Consider the following 18144-nt stretch of genomic DNA (forward strand, 5'->3'; position numbering starts at 1 on the left):
GATTTGTCTAAAATTTAAATGGTGCAATATATAGACATAGTCTTGGCATGTTGTTTTCCAGAGGACTCAACTTCACAAGAAACGTCTTCAAGACGTCTCTGCAGAGCCAAAGTCCATAATAATCATGTGACAGCCAGACACCTTGGATTATAGGGATGATAAAAAGAGTGCTCTGGCATATTTTGGCTATCACATTATTGTTACAGTACTTTAGGCCAGGAAAGATAAGTCAGGTCAACCATGTTGTTCTCTGTTTTTGATTGCAGATTGATTTGTTTGTATCACAAAATGTCTCGAGGTCTGTACCTTGATAAGATGTAACCATGATAGATGTACAGTTCAAAAAGTTTCGGGATGTAGCATTGACTGCAACTGAACACAATCCTTTATATGAGTCAAACCCTTACAGCCTCATTTATATTCATGATAATAAATAAATATGCCATGTATCCTGACTAAGGAAGGTCTTTAAGAAATGTGTTTTCCGGGTTTACATCTTAAAGATGAATGTATGACTAACTGACATTCATATAAGAGTCATGCAATTGCACGCTTAAAATGCGATGACGAACCGGGCACATTATGTGCTGCTGTGGATTAAATAAAGAGAGACTGAATACCCAATCTAATGCTGTAAATTCGCACATTGTTCCTTGAGCCCATTGCATTTGTGCCTGTGGATCTGATGAGAAGCATGCAAATGCAGCCTTATGTTCATGAATTCTTGACAATTACTGCATTTACTATTTGTTTGAGAAACTGAAAGAGGAAACATAATTGCGATGGCAAAAACTGGGCACCAAAAACTCAGCGTTTTGTATGTAAGAAAGTTAGATCTTTAGGTTCACAGGACATTCACTAATGCAGGGATTTGCTGTTGGCAGCTTTTGTGAACGGTTGAGAAGTGGCTGTACCAATGATTGGGTTTGATTGAGCTTAGAAGGACTTACTTGTGGCTCTAATGGAGATTTTGAAGCTTAAAGACCCATTGTTGGTGTTTTTCCTACTTGATGGAGATAAAAATAGACGTCAGTTAGTAACATCTTCATAGGTTGAGTGATTTGATGACGGCAAGAGGGATCGCATACACATTCGGTTTTATTCTGCTGTTGCTATATTTGATCCAGCTGTTTTAGTTTCTATGGAGGCATCAGCATTTTCTTTTTAAAAAATCCAGATAATTTACTCACCACCATGTCATTCAAAATGTTGATCTCTTTCTTTGTTCAGTCGAGAAGAAATTATGTTTTTTCAGGAAAACATTCCAGGATTTTTAATTTCATTTTAATGGACTTTAATGGACACCAACACGTAACATTTTAATGCAGTTTAAAATTGCAGTTTTAACTGAGTTTCAAAGGACTCTAAATGATCCCAAACGAGGCATAAGGGTCTTATCTAGCGAAACGATTGTCATTTTTGATTAAAAAATAAAAAATATGCACTTTTAACCACAACTTCTCGTCTATCTCCGGTCCTGTGACGTGCCAGCGCGACCTCACGTAATTGCGTAATGCCGTGGAAAGGTCACGTGTTAAATATATAAAACGCACATTTGCGCACCATTTTAAACAATAAACTGACACAAAGACATTAATTAGTATCATTCCACATACAACAACGTCGGATGGTCCTCATTCTTCACACTTGTAAACACTGGGGCGTAGTTTTGCATACGTCATCCTTGACCTCTTGACGTGATGACGTATTGCGTGAGGTTGCGTTTGCGCGTCACATGACCGAAGATAGACAAGAAGATGTGGTTTAAAAGTGCATATTTTAAATTTTTCTTATCAAAAATGACAATCATTTCGCTAGGTAAGACCCTTATTCCTCGTTTGGGATCATTTAGAAAAATCCAGATAATATACTCACCACCATGTCATCCAAAATGTTGATGTCTTTCTTTGTTCAGTCGAGAAGAAATTATGTTTTTTGAGGAAAACATTGCAGGATTTTTCTCATTTTAATGGACTTTAATAGACACCAACAATTAATACTTAATTCAACACTTAACAGTTTTTTTAAACGGAGTTTCAAAGGACTATAAACAATCCCAAACGAGACATAATGGTCTTATCTAGCAAAACGATTGTCATTTTTGACAATAAAAATAACAAATATCCACTTTTAAAGCACAACTTCTCGTTTAGATCCGGTCGTCATGCGCTAGCGTGACCCGACACAATACGTCATCACGTCAAAAGGTCACAGAAGACGAACGCGAAACTCCGCCCCAGTGTTTACAAGTGTGTTGAAAGAGGACCGTTCCGACGTTGTTGTATGTCAACTGATACTAATTAATGTCTTTGTGGCAGTTTATTGTTTAAAATGGTCCACAAATGTGCGTTTTATATATGTGACACATGACCTCCCTACGTCACTACGCATTTACGTTAGGTCGCGCTGGACCTGACCTAAACGAAAAGTTGTGCTTTAAAAGTGTATATTTGTTATTTTTATTGTCAAAAATGACAATCGTTTCGCTAGATAAGACCCTTATGCCTCGTTTGGGATTGTTTAGAGTCCTTTGAAACTCCTTTGAAAAAAACTGTTAAGTGTTGAGTTCAGTATTAAATGTTGGGCTTTATTAAAGTCCATTTAAATGAGAAAAATCCTGCAATGTTTTCCTCAAAAAACATAATTTCATCTCGACTGAACAAAGAAAGACATCAACATTTTGGATGACATTGTGGTGAGTAAATTATCTGGATTTTTCTTTTAAGAAAATGGAATATTCCTTTAAAAAACACAATTTCTTCTAGACTGAACAAAGAAAGACATCAACATTTTGGATGACATGGTGGTGAGTAAATTATCTGGATTTTTGTTAAGAAAATTGACTAATCCTTTAATATTCTTACCTCTAAAGTTCAGTTTAGTTAGTGCTTTAAATTGCGTATTGTTTTCTCAGACATGGACGGATGATCCTTCGTGACAACTACTATGAACATCATCACCAAGGCTAAAATCATAGAGCAGAATAAAAAGCAAGTGTACCGGTATCTTACTTTGGTCGTGCGAGGCTTGGAAGTCATTATAATGGTGAAGGTGATGTTCTGTATAGATGTCAGAATATTGTACATAGTCTTCAAACAAGCAGAGCGAGGAAACTTTCATGTTATGTAAGTCTGCCCTGTCTGTAAAGGTTTATTTGAATGTTCTTCAGTAAGCAGTGAATCCGCGTCTCGTGAATGAATGCACGCAGTGGCTGTGAACCTTTTTTCGAGCCTCAGCTAGCATAAACTTCATTAATATGTAACACCCCTTGCATCAAGATGTCCAACATATTTGAACCCCCAGGACCCTGTTTGCTTTGTACTGTAGATGGTTCAGGGAGGAAAAACTGATTGAGTACTGATTGACTTATGTCTTCATGTGCAATCTCATGTGTTCTTTAATGTATGTATTTAATAAAGTTAATCTTAAACCACTTCTAAGCATTAAATTAAATGGATAATTTATTAAAGGGGACTTTTTTACAAGAGTTTTTTAAGATGTTAAATAAATCTTTGTTGTTCCCAGTGTACGTATTTGAAGTTTTAGCTCAAAATACCATATAGATAATTTATTACAGCATGTTTAAATTGCAACTTTGTAGGTATGGTGAAAAATGTGCCGTTTTGGGTGTGTCCTTTTAAATGCAAATGAGCTGATCTATACACTAAATGGCAGTGCTGTGGTTGGATAGTGCAGATTAAGGGATTAGTGCAGATTTAGGAAGATTATCCCCTTCTGACATCACAAGGGGAGACAGATTTCAATGAGCTATTTTTTCACATGCTTGCAGAGAATGGTTTACCAAAACTTAGTTACTGGGTTGATCTTTTTCACATTTTCTAGGTTGATAGCAGCACTGTCTGGGACCCAATTATAGCACTTAAACATGGAAAAAGTCAGATTTTCATGTACCCTTTAAAAAATGTTTTATCATTTACTCGCCTTCATGTTATTTTACGTGACAGCTAGCTTTTGTTAATTTTGTTTTAAAATATAGCTTCACGTAGGTTTCTATAACCATTATTTTTGGTTAACAAACTGTATTTTACACGGAGCCCCTAAGGGGACATGGAGAAAAAAATTGTGAAATTCATGTGAAACTATCGCGCTCGCATGTAAAAACTATCGCGCTTACATGTGAAACTATTGCGTGCGCATGTGAAAGCGAAAGTTTCATGTGCGAGTGTGATAGTTTCACTTGATTTGTAATTTCAAAATCAAAAATTTTAAAACGTGTTTAAAGGTGCAGTGTGTAATTTTTAGAAGGATCTCTTAACAGAAATGCAAAATAATATACAAAACTATATTATTAGTGGTGTATAAAGACCTTTTTTTTAATAATGAACCGTTATGTGGTTATTGCCTTAGAATGAGACGTTACATACACAGAGGGTCCCCTTACATGGAAGCCGCCATTTTGTGCAGCCATGGTTCTACAGAAGCCCTTAACAGACAACTTTTTACTAAGTTGTCTCCAACGATGACATGTTTGTCCGGTGGCGGCTAATGTAGCTTCTCTATGTGTTTCAAAAGCAAGTGGTGAGCAGTGGACTGAGCCGTTGGTTGCAATTCACAACCTCACCACTAGACCACAACTAAAGTCCCCCTAGTTGATAATTTTTTTTATTTTTAATAACTTTATTTTATTCCCGTTAAACTCATATTTGAGCATCAAAACAGCACATGTAGATTTTTTCTTGTGACTGTATTTTTCAGGCCTTAAAACAACTTGAATGTAACTCTAAACCCTTGCTTCATTTAGTATGCACAGACCTATTAAAATGTGAATTAGTACCATAATAAATCACACTAGCGCAGATCGTAGATATAGATGTACTTAGATGCCACACTCTGCAGTTTCAGAAACGTGGCTTATGGTTTCACAATGGATGGTATGCACATGACGTCACCTTTGGCAAAAGTGACTGCGGTTGCCATTTTGTTGAATGTGTTGCCACTCAACAGGGCAAGCTCAGGTGTGGTCACGTGGAAAAGTGACGTGAGTTATGCGTTTGCACTTCGACGTTTGCACTTGTATTGTTTTTTCTTCGGCGCTGATGTTAACAGGTTATAGCATTCACACTGCACGTGTGAGCAGCACATGTGTGAGCATCAAAGGAGTAGCTGTGTTGTGATCATTTCAGCACTGAGTCTATGCATCATATATATCTATGGCTCAGATGGCCTAATCCACTCGCTCAACTGTGTTGATATGATTGGTTGCATGTCTGTGACTTTCGAGACTGTATTTTTTTACCACAAAAAGTGGCACATCTTACCCCATCACTTAAGCTGACTGTTTTCATTCAGTGTGTCTGTTTCAGGAACAGCTGTGCAGAGACACGAGCATTCACTAGATTAGTCCCGAATAAATAATCCAACAGGAAACACAGAACCTGCATTATCACAGAAAACAGCTCTCTATTGACACCGAGGTGAATGGTTGGCACTTACAAAGTGCGAGAGCTAATTAAAACACAAGATGTGCCACCACACGACCATAGATAGGACTAGGAGTGAAAGGAGAGAGAGAGAGGGTGCCAGAGAGAAAGCAGGGGTGAGGAATCTACACATCTCATTAGCCTTTATACTGTGATAGAGGACAGTCTGCACTTGTCTGAGCTTTGACTCAAGTCTTTGTGTATCTCATTACGTTTGTTAATGATGTCGTCAAAACACAAGGAGCGTCTTTCTTCGCTTTTAAGCTTTGACGGAGCAGATGAGGAAGGGGAAGGGCGAGGAGGGAATCTACTTAAGTCTTCTGATGTTGTTTTGGAGTAATAGAGCTGTAGCTGTAGAGTCTTTGAACCTTAGGCACCTCTCACTAGTCCATTACAGGACTATTGGTGTTGGATCCTTGCTTCTGGAGATAGTGTTACATAATCCATCAAGCAAGCAGGATTATACCTGTCAGTCATCTCTTTTGAAGTTTGTATGCAGACAACACAAGTGCAATGAATTTGTGTTAGCCGTAAATAAGTGATTTCCAGTCTGTTCTGTTTTATTACATTTTTTAATTAATTCTTCATTTCCCTCTGCTCATTAGTTTGTAACTTGTTGTTTAGTCACATTGTTCCTATATGTGGGAGGAAGTGATCTTTTGATATACATTGAGAAAATGTAGAGATTTTTCCTAAATTATTATGACAAAAAAGGGAAGCCGACAAAAAAAACAAGCCTGATTATTGTTCAAATGTTTTGGGTCACTTAACAGATGTGCTTCTCATGAGCTACGTTTCTTATTTGAAGATGTATGCTTAAATTGTTTAAATTATTATTATTTTAGACAAAAAAAAGATAATTGACTTCAATTACAAATCAAATACATGCATGACTTCAACTGAGCACAGCTAGAGCCAAGAATAGATGTGAACTCCCCTTGTTAAAAACCTCTCAGGATGAGACTTCAAGAAGTTAGTTAATAAAATGCAAAAAATACAGTTTGCAAATTTTACGCAAAGGGTGACACTGAACATCCTTATATATAATGTTCGCCCATATTGATAGGATAGCATCTTGCAGTTGATGGAGATTTGTGGGATGCACATCCAGGGCACTAAGCTCCCGTTCCACCAAATCCCAAAAATGCTCTATTGGGTTGAGATTTGGTGACTGTGGGGGCCATTTTAGTACAGTGAACTCATTGTAATGTTCAAGAAACCAATTTGAAATGATTCAAGCTTTGTGACATGATGCATTATCCTGCTGGAAGTAGCCATCAGAGGATGGGTACATGGGATTCATAAAGAGATGGACATGGTCAGAAACAATGCTCAGGTAGGCTGTGGCATTTAAATGATGCGCAGTTGGCACAAAGGGGCCTAAAGTGTGCTACGAAAACATCCCTCACACTTACACCACCACCACCAGCCTGCACAGTGGTAACAAGACATGATGGATTCATGTTCTCATTCTGTTTAAGCCAAATTCTGACTTTACCATCTGAATGTCTCAACAGAAATCGAAACTCATCAGACCAGGCGACATTTTAACAGTCTTCAACTGTCCAATTTTGGTGAGCTCGTTCAAATTGTAGCCTCTTTTTCCTATTTGTAGTGGAAATGAGTGGTATCCGGTGGGGTCTTCTGCTGTTTTAGCTCATCCACCTCAAGGTTGTGCGTGTTGTGGCTTCACAAATGCTTTGCTGCATACCTCGGTTGTAACGAGTGGTTATTTCAGTCAAAGTTGCTCTTCTATCAGCTTGAATCAGTCGGCCCATTCTCCTCTGACCTCTAGCATCAACAAGGCATTTTCCCCCACAGGACTGTTGCATACTGGATGTTTTTCCCTTTTCACATCGTTCTTTGTTTCACCTTGTGTGTGAAAATCCCAGTAACTGAGCAGATTGTGAAATACTCAGACCGGCTCGTCTGGCGCCAATAACCATGCCAATCTCAAAATTGCTTAAATCATCTTTCTTTCCCATTCTAACATTCAGTTTGGAGTTCAGGAGATTGTCTTGACCAGGACCACACCCCTAAATGCATTGAAGCAACTGCAATGGGATTGATTAGATAATTGCATTCATGAGAAATTGAACAGGTGTTCCTAATAATCCTTTAGGTGAGTGTATAGGCTATATATGATCTAATAATCATAATTTAAACTGTAGTGTATATATAATCATTATTAATCATAATTTTCAAATATATGTCCTCAAGATTGTACACTTTTTCACTGTCAGAAAACAAATGTCAAAAATTGTCCCAATGTGTCACTGGTGCAGTACCCTTTAAATATGTACCATTTAAGTACAGATATTTGGTTCCACCACGTAACTTTGAGGTACTAATATGCACCTCTTAGGTACTAAAATGGTGCCCTTTATGTGCAAAAGTGTACTTTTTGAAAGGGTACTGTCCCAGTGACAGCTAATTTTAGACCTTTCAGTGTTTGTAATTTACTTATTTGTTTTTCAATAAATCTGTTAATGTAACTGCCTAACAAAAAGTCCATGACAATTTGGCATCATTTTTGGCTTCCTTTCCCATTCCCCTGTTTTTCTCTAACTCGATTTATCACGGAATTTGGGGATTGCATGGGATTTTATGACCAAATGATCTGGCAATCGAAATCTGGTGTGGGAGGAGTCAGGTTAGATTGACAGGACACATCCCAGAGAAGGGTTGCACTGAGAGACGCGAGACAACCAGAGCTTTTCATTCATGAAGACGCACTTCAGCACCGACACTTTGCGGACAGCGCACCAGTATATCCCAGATTAATAAACTTAACCAGCAGTATGCGCGCGACTGTGCCAGACGCGTGTCCGTAAACTACTGAACACTGTTCAATTCAACTTTCCTTATGGGATTGTGTCGAGCGAGTATGAAGAGCGCTTTCAGATGCTGGAAGCGGCGGTCGGCTGGGTCTCTATAGTCGTTATATAGGATATTTAAGTCAGAAGGATGCTGGTGGGAAATGCCTGGAGACAGAGAGGATGAGATTTGTGGAAAGGCGCTGGAGCTGCTGTCTGATCTCTGCTCGAGAGGAGAAGTGCACGATGACAACTGTTTGGATTTCACCTACTATTTTCGAGATCTGGGGAGACCGAGATATTCAGACTCGGGTGAATATTTTGTTTTATCTGTGTTTTTAAAGAGTCTGTGCGAGGTTAACCTTTGAAATCACGACGTTGAAGCAAATACAAGCGCTTTATCGGCGGTTAAACTACGTTGATTTATCGGGAAAACTTGTTGCGAACGCATCCTGACGTATTTTACAAGCTGAAAAGTTACCGCGTGCGTTTTATTCGCGGTTTTTCGTATTAACACGAGGAGATTGTATTTATGTGGTGAAGTAGTCGTGAGTATCGATGAAGATGGAGTTTGTTGTCGTACCCCACCCTTTAGCTACCTCTTACGAAAATAAACCATGGTTTTATTAGTTTAAATACAGTTAAACCATAGTCACCACAAAATAACCATAATTGTGCTACAAAACATTATTAAAACATGGTAAAACAATGGTTTTACAATTGTAATCACCAAACATCAAAACATGGTTAATTCTTATGGGACATGACAGGACATACACAGTATTTTACTAACATTAGCGATTATTTAACTATGATTGTTTGGGTCTTTAACGGTTTTAACTTACAATAATAATAATAATAATAAATATTTATGTATTAAACAATATTTTAATATTTATATAATATTCATTATTTTTTAAATATAATATTAATTTTGTTATTATTTAGCCTACATATTTTTACTTACCTAATTACGTATTTTACAGGTGTTTAATCAGTGTGCCTTATTTTGATTGGTTAATGTATCTCACGAGAATTCGTACATATATTACGAGTTGGCTAATTCGTATTCATTCAAACGACCACATTCGTAAGTTTTGGTACGATTTGCCTAGACCCCTGTGACGTTGGGGGTTTGGGTTTGTTGTTGTTTTTTCATGAAAATCGTACGTTTTTGCACGATTAACTTCGTATGAATTCATTCGAATGCCAACTCGTAAAATATGTACGAATTCTCGCGAGATCAGGCTGGTTCATCAGCATTTTTATTGGTTATTTTATTGGCTATTTTTTAAATTATATATATATATATATATATATATATATATATATATATATATATATATATATATATATATATATATATATATATATATATATATATATAACCTATTTAAATACTAGTTAGGCTACATTTTTTGTTCCTTTTTCGTTTATTTAGATTATAGATAAACTAGACAGAAAGTAAAACTGCATACACCCACAAGTCTTCCCCCAACCATCATTCCCCATAATGGTCCATTTAGAGCTGTCCTGAATCGGAACGCAGCCCGCTTTCAATTCAATGCATTAGCTTATTAAATACAGTGAAATTCTAGGGCTAACATTCTAACATCAAGACCCTTTTGTATTTGTATGCATATTGAAGTTAAAGCAATTTTATATTCAGTTTTCCTAGAGGGCTTGGCAGGGATGTTGTGAATCTATATAACAACCTGTCAAGGGAACAGAAATACAGTATTGCTTGAGTCAATGCATATTTTATGGGCTTCCACATAAACAAATGTATCACACCCTCCAGTTGTAGATCTAAACCACATAGATTTTGATATTATCAGAGAGGTCGAGAAAGATTTCACTCCACCCAGCTGCACTGTACATATTGTTTTCCTCTGTGAATACCTTGCATTGACATCCGCCAACACCGTATAGGCCTTTTGAGCCCATGAGAGGATTCAAGCTAACTCGATCCCTCAAGACAAATTGTACAAGAATTGAATGAAAGGCAACAGCTGGGTTTAGGCATCTGTGAAGGAGACTAACCCAGTAAATTTACTCTCAGTCTATTGGGAATTCACATGCATCGCTGCAAAGTGCCCGTATGGTGGAAAGTCTCTTGTAATACAACCCGAGGGACTCTAACACTTTGAGAGTTTAACAACATCCGTGTCACCTTAATGGATGACTTATGGACAGTTCAGATGACAAGGTGTAAAGGCGTATTGACAGGTTTATTTGTAACTGAAGGCCCAAACACAGCTTGTCAAACTGTGTACGTCTCACTAAGTCTATGTCTGTGAGCAGTTTTACTGTCTATTGACAGTTTTGTGTCATTTTGTGAGCCATATTTATTCATAGCTATTAGCTAGAAAACAGCAAGTTGTACTGCAGGTGACATCTGGACTGTCGTGATGGGATTTGATTGGTCTCATCTTTATCTTTCCTCTTTGGTGAAAATAAAATCTTTCCATCAAATCTGCTAGCATTTTTGGTGCAACACCTGCATTCAGAACATTATTTACCAAAAATAAACAGATTTTTGAATGTGGCCCTTCACACTGCATGTATATATGGTCATAACACATATGGCACACTGTGAAATACCATTTGTGAACAGTTACACAAATGCAACATGTGTCTGGATATGTGTGAGATGACAACACAACTATTAACACCTGCGGGTGCTCAAGTGGACACCTGTTTGAAGATGCATAACAAAACATTCTGATCCCAGATCTGTGATTGTACCGTACAGCGTGTCTGGTTCATTAAAATGAACATGCAGATTGTAAGCCAGTTTGTCAAGTCCATCTGGCTGTATTCACGATATCTAAAATACAAAGGATGCCATCTAAATGCAAGGCAAATGCCCTGGAATTTTTTTTTCTTTGGTTTAATATGCACATTATAAAGTAGAACTTTCATGTTTGCAAAAGGGAACTGCTTTACCAGGCTCGGAAATAGCATAATGCAATAAAAATGTTTGAAAGTGCCTTTAAACAAATTCGTTTTAGACCAGTATCATTAATCATGATGTATAAATGAATAATGTGATGTCAGGGCCTACAAATGGATTTGGTGTATTGTAGGACAGTGTCAAGAATTTACACAAATCTGGAAAATCACTTTGAAACAGTCACGTATGTGCAGTGAAAGCGTGAGTAATTGTAATCGACACAGGTGCAACATGAAGATGTTTCCATAGTGATCCATCAGTCATGGTACAGATATGTACCTTTGAGGTGTTATAAGGCAAATATTATGCCCATTTTTACAAGATGTAATATAAGTCTCAGGTGTGCCTAAAATTTGTGCTAACAAACACATAGAGACTGTGGCTGTGGGTGGGGCTTTGTCAGTGTGACACATAGACTGTAAAAAAAGATGGACGTCTCCATTGGTGAAAAGCGAAGCCGCCAGTGTCCCGATACGGCGCTGACATCTTGGGTCTTGAGTCTGCGCTGTAGCGATTTCGGGACCAGTCCTGCGCAGTAGTGAGCAGGAAGTAAAGCTGCAAAATCAAGGCCCCGCCCTCGCAGAACGGCATATCACAGCTGTCAATCATGACGTGACACCACCTTTTTATAGCATTAAACTAAAAACAAACTTATTTTAAAAACAAACACTTGAATTTACATCAGTGTGATCAAATCTAGAGTAAATGACAGAAACCAGTTTTGGAAAAAAGATCATTTAAGTGTAATTAAATTGTTTAGTTGGTCTCAAGTCCCATTGAATAACATGGGGAAGGCGGGGTTTATGACCTATACTAGGACCAGTCACCAGGGGGCGATTGAGACGTTTTGGCTTCACTTTTCAGGGCTTGTGCGGCATGCTTGGTGTGACATCACATTAAGAAAAACAGCATGTCTCATTGACTGTTTTGGTTTAAAGGGACACGCCACTTTTTTGAAAATAGGCTTATTTTTCAACTCCCCTAGAGCTAAACAATTGATTTTTACCATTTTTGTAATCCATTCGGCCGATCTCCGATTCTGGCGGTAGCACTTTTAGCATAGCTTAGCATAATCCATTGAATCTGATTAGACCATTAGCATCGTGCTCAAAAATGACCAAAGAGTTTCAATATTTTTCATATTTAAAACTTTTCTGTAGTTACATCATGTACTAAGAATGACTGAAAATTAAAAGTTGTGATTTTCTAGCCCGATATGGTTAGGAACTATACTCTCATTCTGGCGTAATAATCAAGAACTTTGCTGCCGTAACATGGCTGCAGCAGGCGCAATGATATTACGCAGTGCCCGAAAACAGTCCCCAGCTATTAAAAGTTACGGGACTACTTTCGAGCACTGCGTAATTAAAAGACGATACTGGTGTGCATCTCACAAATGAATGGCACTGGGATATTTTAAGATCTGTCAGTGCAAGTTATTTTCAACTGAGACAGCTCAAACATAAGCAAAAGTGTGTACGTCTGCTCAGACCCTGACGTGGCGCTAAGCACTTTTTCACGTTTATAAATATGCAATTGATTTTTGCATGCTTTATAAATGACGCCCAGAGTGTAATTAGCATTCGCATTAGCATGAGCAGTTTTTCCTCATTGACATAGATGTTACTTCTACCTTTGTAAGTTTTGACCAACATCATTCACCTTTGATAGTTTCAATGTATTTGTGGTACAGACTTATATTTACAAAAACTCTATTCAAAGTAAACTAAATAGACTATGATTAGCGCTTTGCCTTACTGTAAGACACTTTACTATTGCATTGTTTAAATAGTCAATAACTGATTTGTCTCATTTTGCATTGACACACTCACTAATATTTAATATACAATGGTAAGCCGACATTGCATGATTTTTTATTTTCAATATACTGTAAAACTCGGTGTCCTATTTACAGTGCTGTAGCCTAGCCTAGGAGTCCCTCACGGAAACAATATGCATGAAATGTTATTGCACTGAATATGTGTCCCAAGGAGGCAGCTACTCAGAGTATGTTCTCTGTTGTATTATTTATTCATATTACAAGTTTGAATCCTAACCTGAGGGATTTTGTTTGTTTTTAGGGCTGTCTTCTTAAGAGTTAGATTTAATATTCATATTAGCCACATATTACTGTATGTTTTTCTGACCACACATAACCTCATACAAACATAGAGATGTAGCTGCGTTTTAAATATGCTAAATGTTATGCTCATAGACCAGTGCAGTATATGTCACAAATAAATCCTGTGTTTAATTTGGTGTGTTGTGGATATCCCACAGAGTCTATTAAAGTCTGTGGAACATTGCTACATGTTAATAAGCCTGATTACATGTTGTGAGCATTAGGACAAGAAAAAATTATGAATCCATTTATTTTATGTTTTGCCAGTATGAAACCTGCAGTTAGATTTATCCAACGAAGTGCACTTCATGAGCACTCATGAAATTTTAGTACAGACAAATCAGGAAGAGATTAACACTTGATATCTTGGTTGAATGCTGTTTTCCCATGATTTATTGGGAAGTGTAACTCATTATTATATGAAATGAAGAACTCAGAGGACTATGCAAAACCTCCCAAAATACCAATTGTACCACTTTATATACCACAATAATAGGTAATTTTAGTGTATATATTTCTATTATTTATTCCATATAATATGTGACCCTGTCTGAAATCCTTATGAAATTTAGGCTTAAGTCTCATAATCTAATGAGGAGATCAGGAGCATCAAAGTTTGTTTCCACTCATTGATATCAATGTATGACATGACCTTACTCAGTTAATATTAACTCTTTATGTTTATATATTTTAAAAGAACATTTTTCTGGAATGCATTTTGTGAAACTTTTGTGAAAATTACAAAAAATGCTGGCAGGCAACTTTAAAAAAAATGGCTGTTGGCGAATGAGTTAAAGATATCAAGGTTATATACACTCACCTAAAGGATTATTAGGAACACCTGTTCAATTTCTCATTAATGCAATGGTGTAATTGTGTGGGGGATGTTTTCTTGGCACACTTTAGGCCCCTTTGTGCCAATTGGGCATCGTTTAAATGCCACTGCCTACCTGAGCATTGTTTCTGATCATGTCCATGCCTTTATGAGCACCATGTACCCATCCTCTGATGGCTACTTCCAGCAGGATAATGCACTATGTCACAAAGCTCGAATAATTTCAAATTGGTTTCTTGAACATGACAATGAGTTCACTGTACTAAAATAGCCCCCACAGTCACCAGATTTCAACCCAATAGAGTGTCTTTGGGATGTGGTGGAACGGGAGCTTTGTGCCCTGGATGTGCATCCCACAAATCACCATCAACTGCAAGATGCTATCCTATCAATATGGGCCAACATTTCTAAAGAATGCTTTCAGCAGCTTATTGAATCAATGCCACATAGAATTAAGGCAGTTTTGGGTCAAACACAGTATTAGTATGGTGTTCCTAATAATCCTTTAGGTGAGTGTATTTCTTTACATTATGTTACAATAAATTCACTTTAGCTGGGTCACACATTCCTAATATTCCTGATCCTGTTGTTTTAAAGAAATACTTCACACAAAAATGAAAATTGGAAGTCTGATCCTCACACAAAGCGATCTTGGACTACAGGTATATGATTTGTAAGGGATAATGTATAGCCAGCAGGATGTTATCGCAGATATGATAACCCCCCGACAGTGTGATCAGCTAAAGAAGTTTCCAACCGTCGCGTCGCGGTCCTGTAGTTCGATTGAAAACTACAAAAACTTTCTTTACGGCAGACCTACAATCCAATCAGAGCCAGCTATGCTGCAGTATTTACAACAGTGGTAATGGACAATAACGCTTCTAACCTGTAGGGGGAGCAAAGAGCAAAAACTCTTTAGTGTTGCTTTAAGATAACAACCTGCTGCCTGTACATGATCCCACTTATTACACGGCTATTTACCTCGTAAGTAAGGTAAGGAACATGAAATATTGATTTGAAATATTTTATTAGCCTATTTTTAACGAATGCAGACCTTCCGCGATAAAAAAAAAACACTTTATTTTCAGATGTTTAAATGTCGCAAACACGCTATTTAGTTTAATTATTTGTAAATATAATGTCATATATGTTATTTAAAGACATATTTATATTTCATTTTTGTATAATATTAAACTGTACCTATCAAAATGATTTGCAGCATCCGGGTTACCGTGTGTTGTTACTTTTGAGCGTTGTTATCTGGAAATAACGAACCTGCAAATGTTGCGACTGGCCAATCAGAATCAAGCATTCTAACATGCCGTGTAATAAGATAGTAATACAGATATGATCTTTTTCATATTTTTAGTTTTTACTGTAAGTAGTTTGAATATATATTTTCTTTAGGTATAGAAAAAGAGAATCAGTATGCGCTAAATAGAAAGCACACGGATGAGCAATCTGACAGGGATTTATTCAGTCCACACTAAAAGCCTCTCTGGCTGGGTGGCCTAATTCGGAGAAACCATCTCAAGAGGCGTGAGAGAAAGCGAGAGAGAGCATAGAGATCCATTACTGTGCATTCAGCAACTAGAACTGTGCTTTAACTCCAACACAGTTATTGGAGGCTCCCTCTACCAAATTTCAGTATCTTCATGCAGGATATGTTTGAATGTGATGACTCATCAAATCTTTAAAATTTCATCCTCTAATTGGGTTTATGAAAATAGAATAATGAAAATGTTTGATTTATTCAGTTCCTCTGTTGATAATGAAGGATCTTATTATTTGATCTACTATTCCTCTTCTTCTTCGTTCCAGATGTGTCTGTAAGCCTGTTGTCTCTTTTGGTGACCACTTGCGGCCTTGCACTATTCAGCGTCTCCCTCTTCGTGTCATGGAAGCTGTTTTGGGTCCCATGGCGCAATCGCTTTCTCCCCGGTCTAAAGGACCAACAAGGAGAGCAGCAGCCCGTCCTGACCGAGGTGGAAGGTCTGGAGCGGGAATACAGCGAAGACTTTGAGAAAGATCCTTCCGGCCCGACGATGCTGCCGGAATCGGCCATGAAGATCAGTCACACGTCTCCGGACATCCACTTGGAGGCCGAGTCTAAGGCGAGGGAGCTCAATCACATCCACATAGCCCGCGTACAGCGACAAGTAACCGAGCCGACCTCATCCGTCAGGTGAGTCATGTTTTCCCAAATTCATCAGAGGTAATCACCGCCCATTGATATCTGTTTAGCAATTCTCAGTTTGGCATTTGTCAGACAGTGTGTGCCTCGGTGACCTTCAGCTTTAATTAAACTTTCACTCAGTCTAGCTATGCAGAAGCTAGCTAGCAAATAAACCATTATCATGAGAAACACCAACACTCTTCTCGCCCCAGGCACAATTCCATCCGGAGACAGATGAACATCTCCAATCCGGACTTCAACATGGCCCAGTTCCAGAGACAGGAGTCCATGACGGGTCCGGGCCTGGGCCGCATTAAACCCGAGCTGTACAAGCAGCGTTCTGTGGACACGGATGACGGCAGGCGAGCAGACAGCTGCGGTCGTCTGCATTTCATCATCAAATACGACTGTGATTTAGAGCAGCTCATCGTGAAGATTCATAAGGCCCAGGATCTACCCGCCAAGGACTTTACTGGAACATCTGATCCGTACGTGAAGATCTATCTACTGCCAGATCGCAAGACCAAGCATCAGACCAAGGTTCACCGCAAGACTCTAAACCCCATCTTCGACGAGGTTTTCCTGTTTCCAGTGGCGTACGGCGAGCTACCCGAACGCAAGCTGCACTTCAGCGTGTACGACTTTGACCGCTTCTCCCGCCACGATGTCATCGGCCAAGTCGTGGTGGACAACTTCTTTGATCTTCCTGACTTTCCACAGGAAACCAGGCTCTGCAGGGATATCCTTTATGTTAGTGCGGTAAGTCTCGAGTGTTATTTTTCTATGTAACAAGGCCATGGGTTTAGTGCTGTGTAGGTTGTATTACAGTAGGTGTACTGTATAATTATGTCGTAATAGTGCATGACTCCAGTAAAGGAGACTGCAATTGGTCATTTGTGCACTGATGATAGTGTCCGGTTAAATAAATCCAAACCGCAACATAAAACTCTTTTGACAACAAAACATAAATCAGCATATAAATGGATGAAGGCGATTAAAAAAAATGTTGTAAATGTAGAAATACTTTAGAAATAGATTTTAGTACTGCCTGTGTTTTTCATGTGGGATAATCTGTGTGTGTTCGTGTCTACCTTGCTTCAAATGGATTTAAAAATCTCTAAAATAAATGCTGCAATATTCACCCAAAATATTGGAGATTTACATATCGCAATTTTCATATGCAGTGGTTTGCAATATCTTTTTAATACTTTAAGGGGCAATTTCCTGGACAGGGCTTATGCTAGTCCCAGGTTTAAATGCATTTTGAGCTGCTTTAATTAAAAAAAACATCTTGCACTAAAATATCTTACACATATATCAGTGCCTTCATTGCGTCTCAAGATGCACACCAGTATTGTTTTTGTGAGGTATGTTTGTAAAAACTATTATAACTAAGGCCTATTCCTGGATTAATCCAAAAATCTTTCTGGGAATCTGCCTCTCAAAGCGTATGTATAGTCAAAGTTTTAAGTTGATGCCGATAGCAAGAATATGAAACGTATGTTGGTTATATAATTTTTTTTACTTAAAGGAATAGTCTACTCATTTTCAATATTAAACTATGTTATTACCTTAACTAAGAATTGTTAATACATCCCTCTAGGGATGTTAACAATTAATCGATCTTCGATTAATTGTCGATAAGAATTAAATCGATAAAATTTAACGATTGTCGAAAAAGCAAGCACGTGTGCGGCGCATGCGCAAAGCACATACACAGTGTGTGAAAAAAATTAAACAAGCGTGCATAAGTTAAACTAGCCATGATCACAAACAATGCTCGATGACAAACACACAC

General features: G+C 37.9%; 1 protein-coding gene across 1 annotated transcript in view; it reads left to right on the forward strand.

The window, feature by feature from the left end:
• Window positions 1–8125: 8125 nt before the first annotated feature.
• The window catches only part of syt9b (synaptotagmin IXb), a 33485-nt gene continuing 23466 nt past the window's right edge, over window positions 8126–18144 (forward strand). Inside the window, exons 1-3 of the mRNA XM_055193125.2 lie at window positions 8126–8569; window positions 15992–16355; window positions 16559–17105. Of these exons, the coding sequence (XP_055049100.2) occupies window positions 8422–8569; window positions 15992–16355; window positions 16559–17105 (1059 nt within the window). The 5' untranslated portion in view covers window positions 8126–8421. The remainder of the gene's footprint in view (window positions 8570–15991; window positions 16356–16558; window positions 17106–18144) is intronic.

This window comes from Misgurnus anguillicaudatus, chromosome 6, assembly GCF_027580225.2.
Source record: "Misgurnus anguillicaudatus chromosome 6, ASM2758022v2, whole genome shotgun sequence".
Taxonomy (NCBI): Eukaryota; Metazoa; Chordata; class Actinopteri; order Cypriniformes; family Cobitidae; genus Misgurnus; species Misgurnus anguillicaudatus.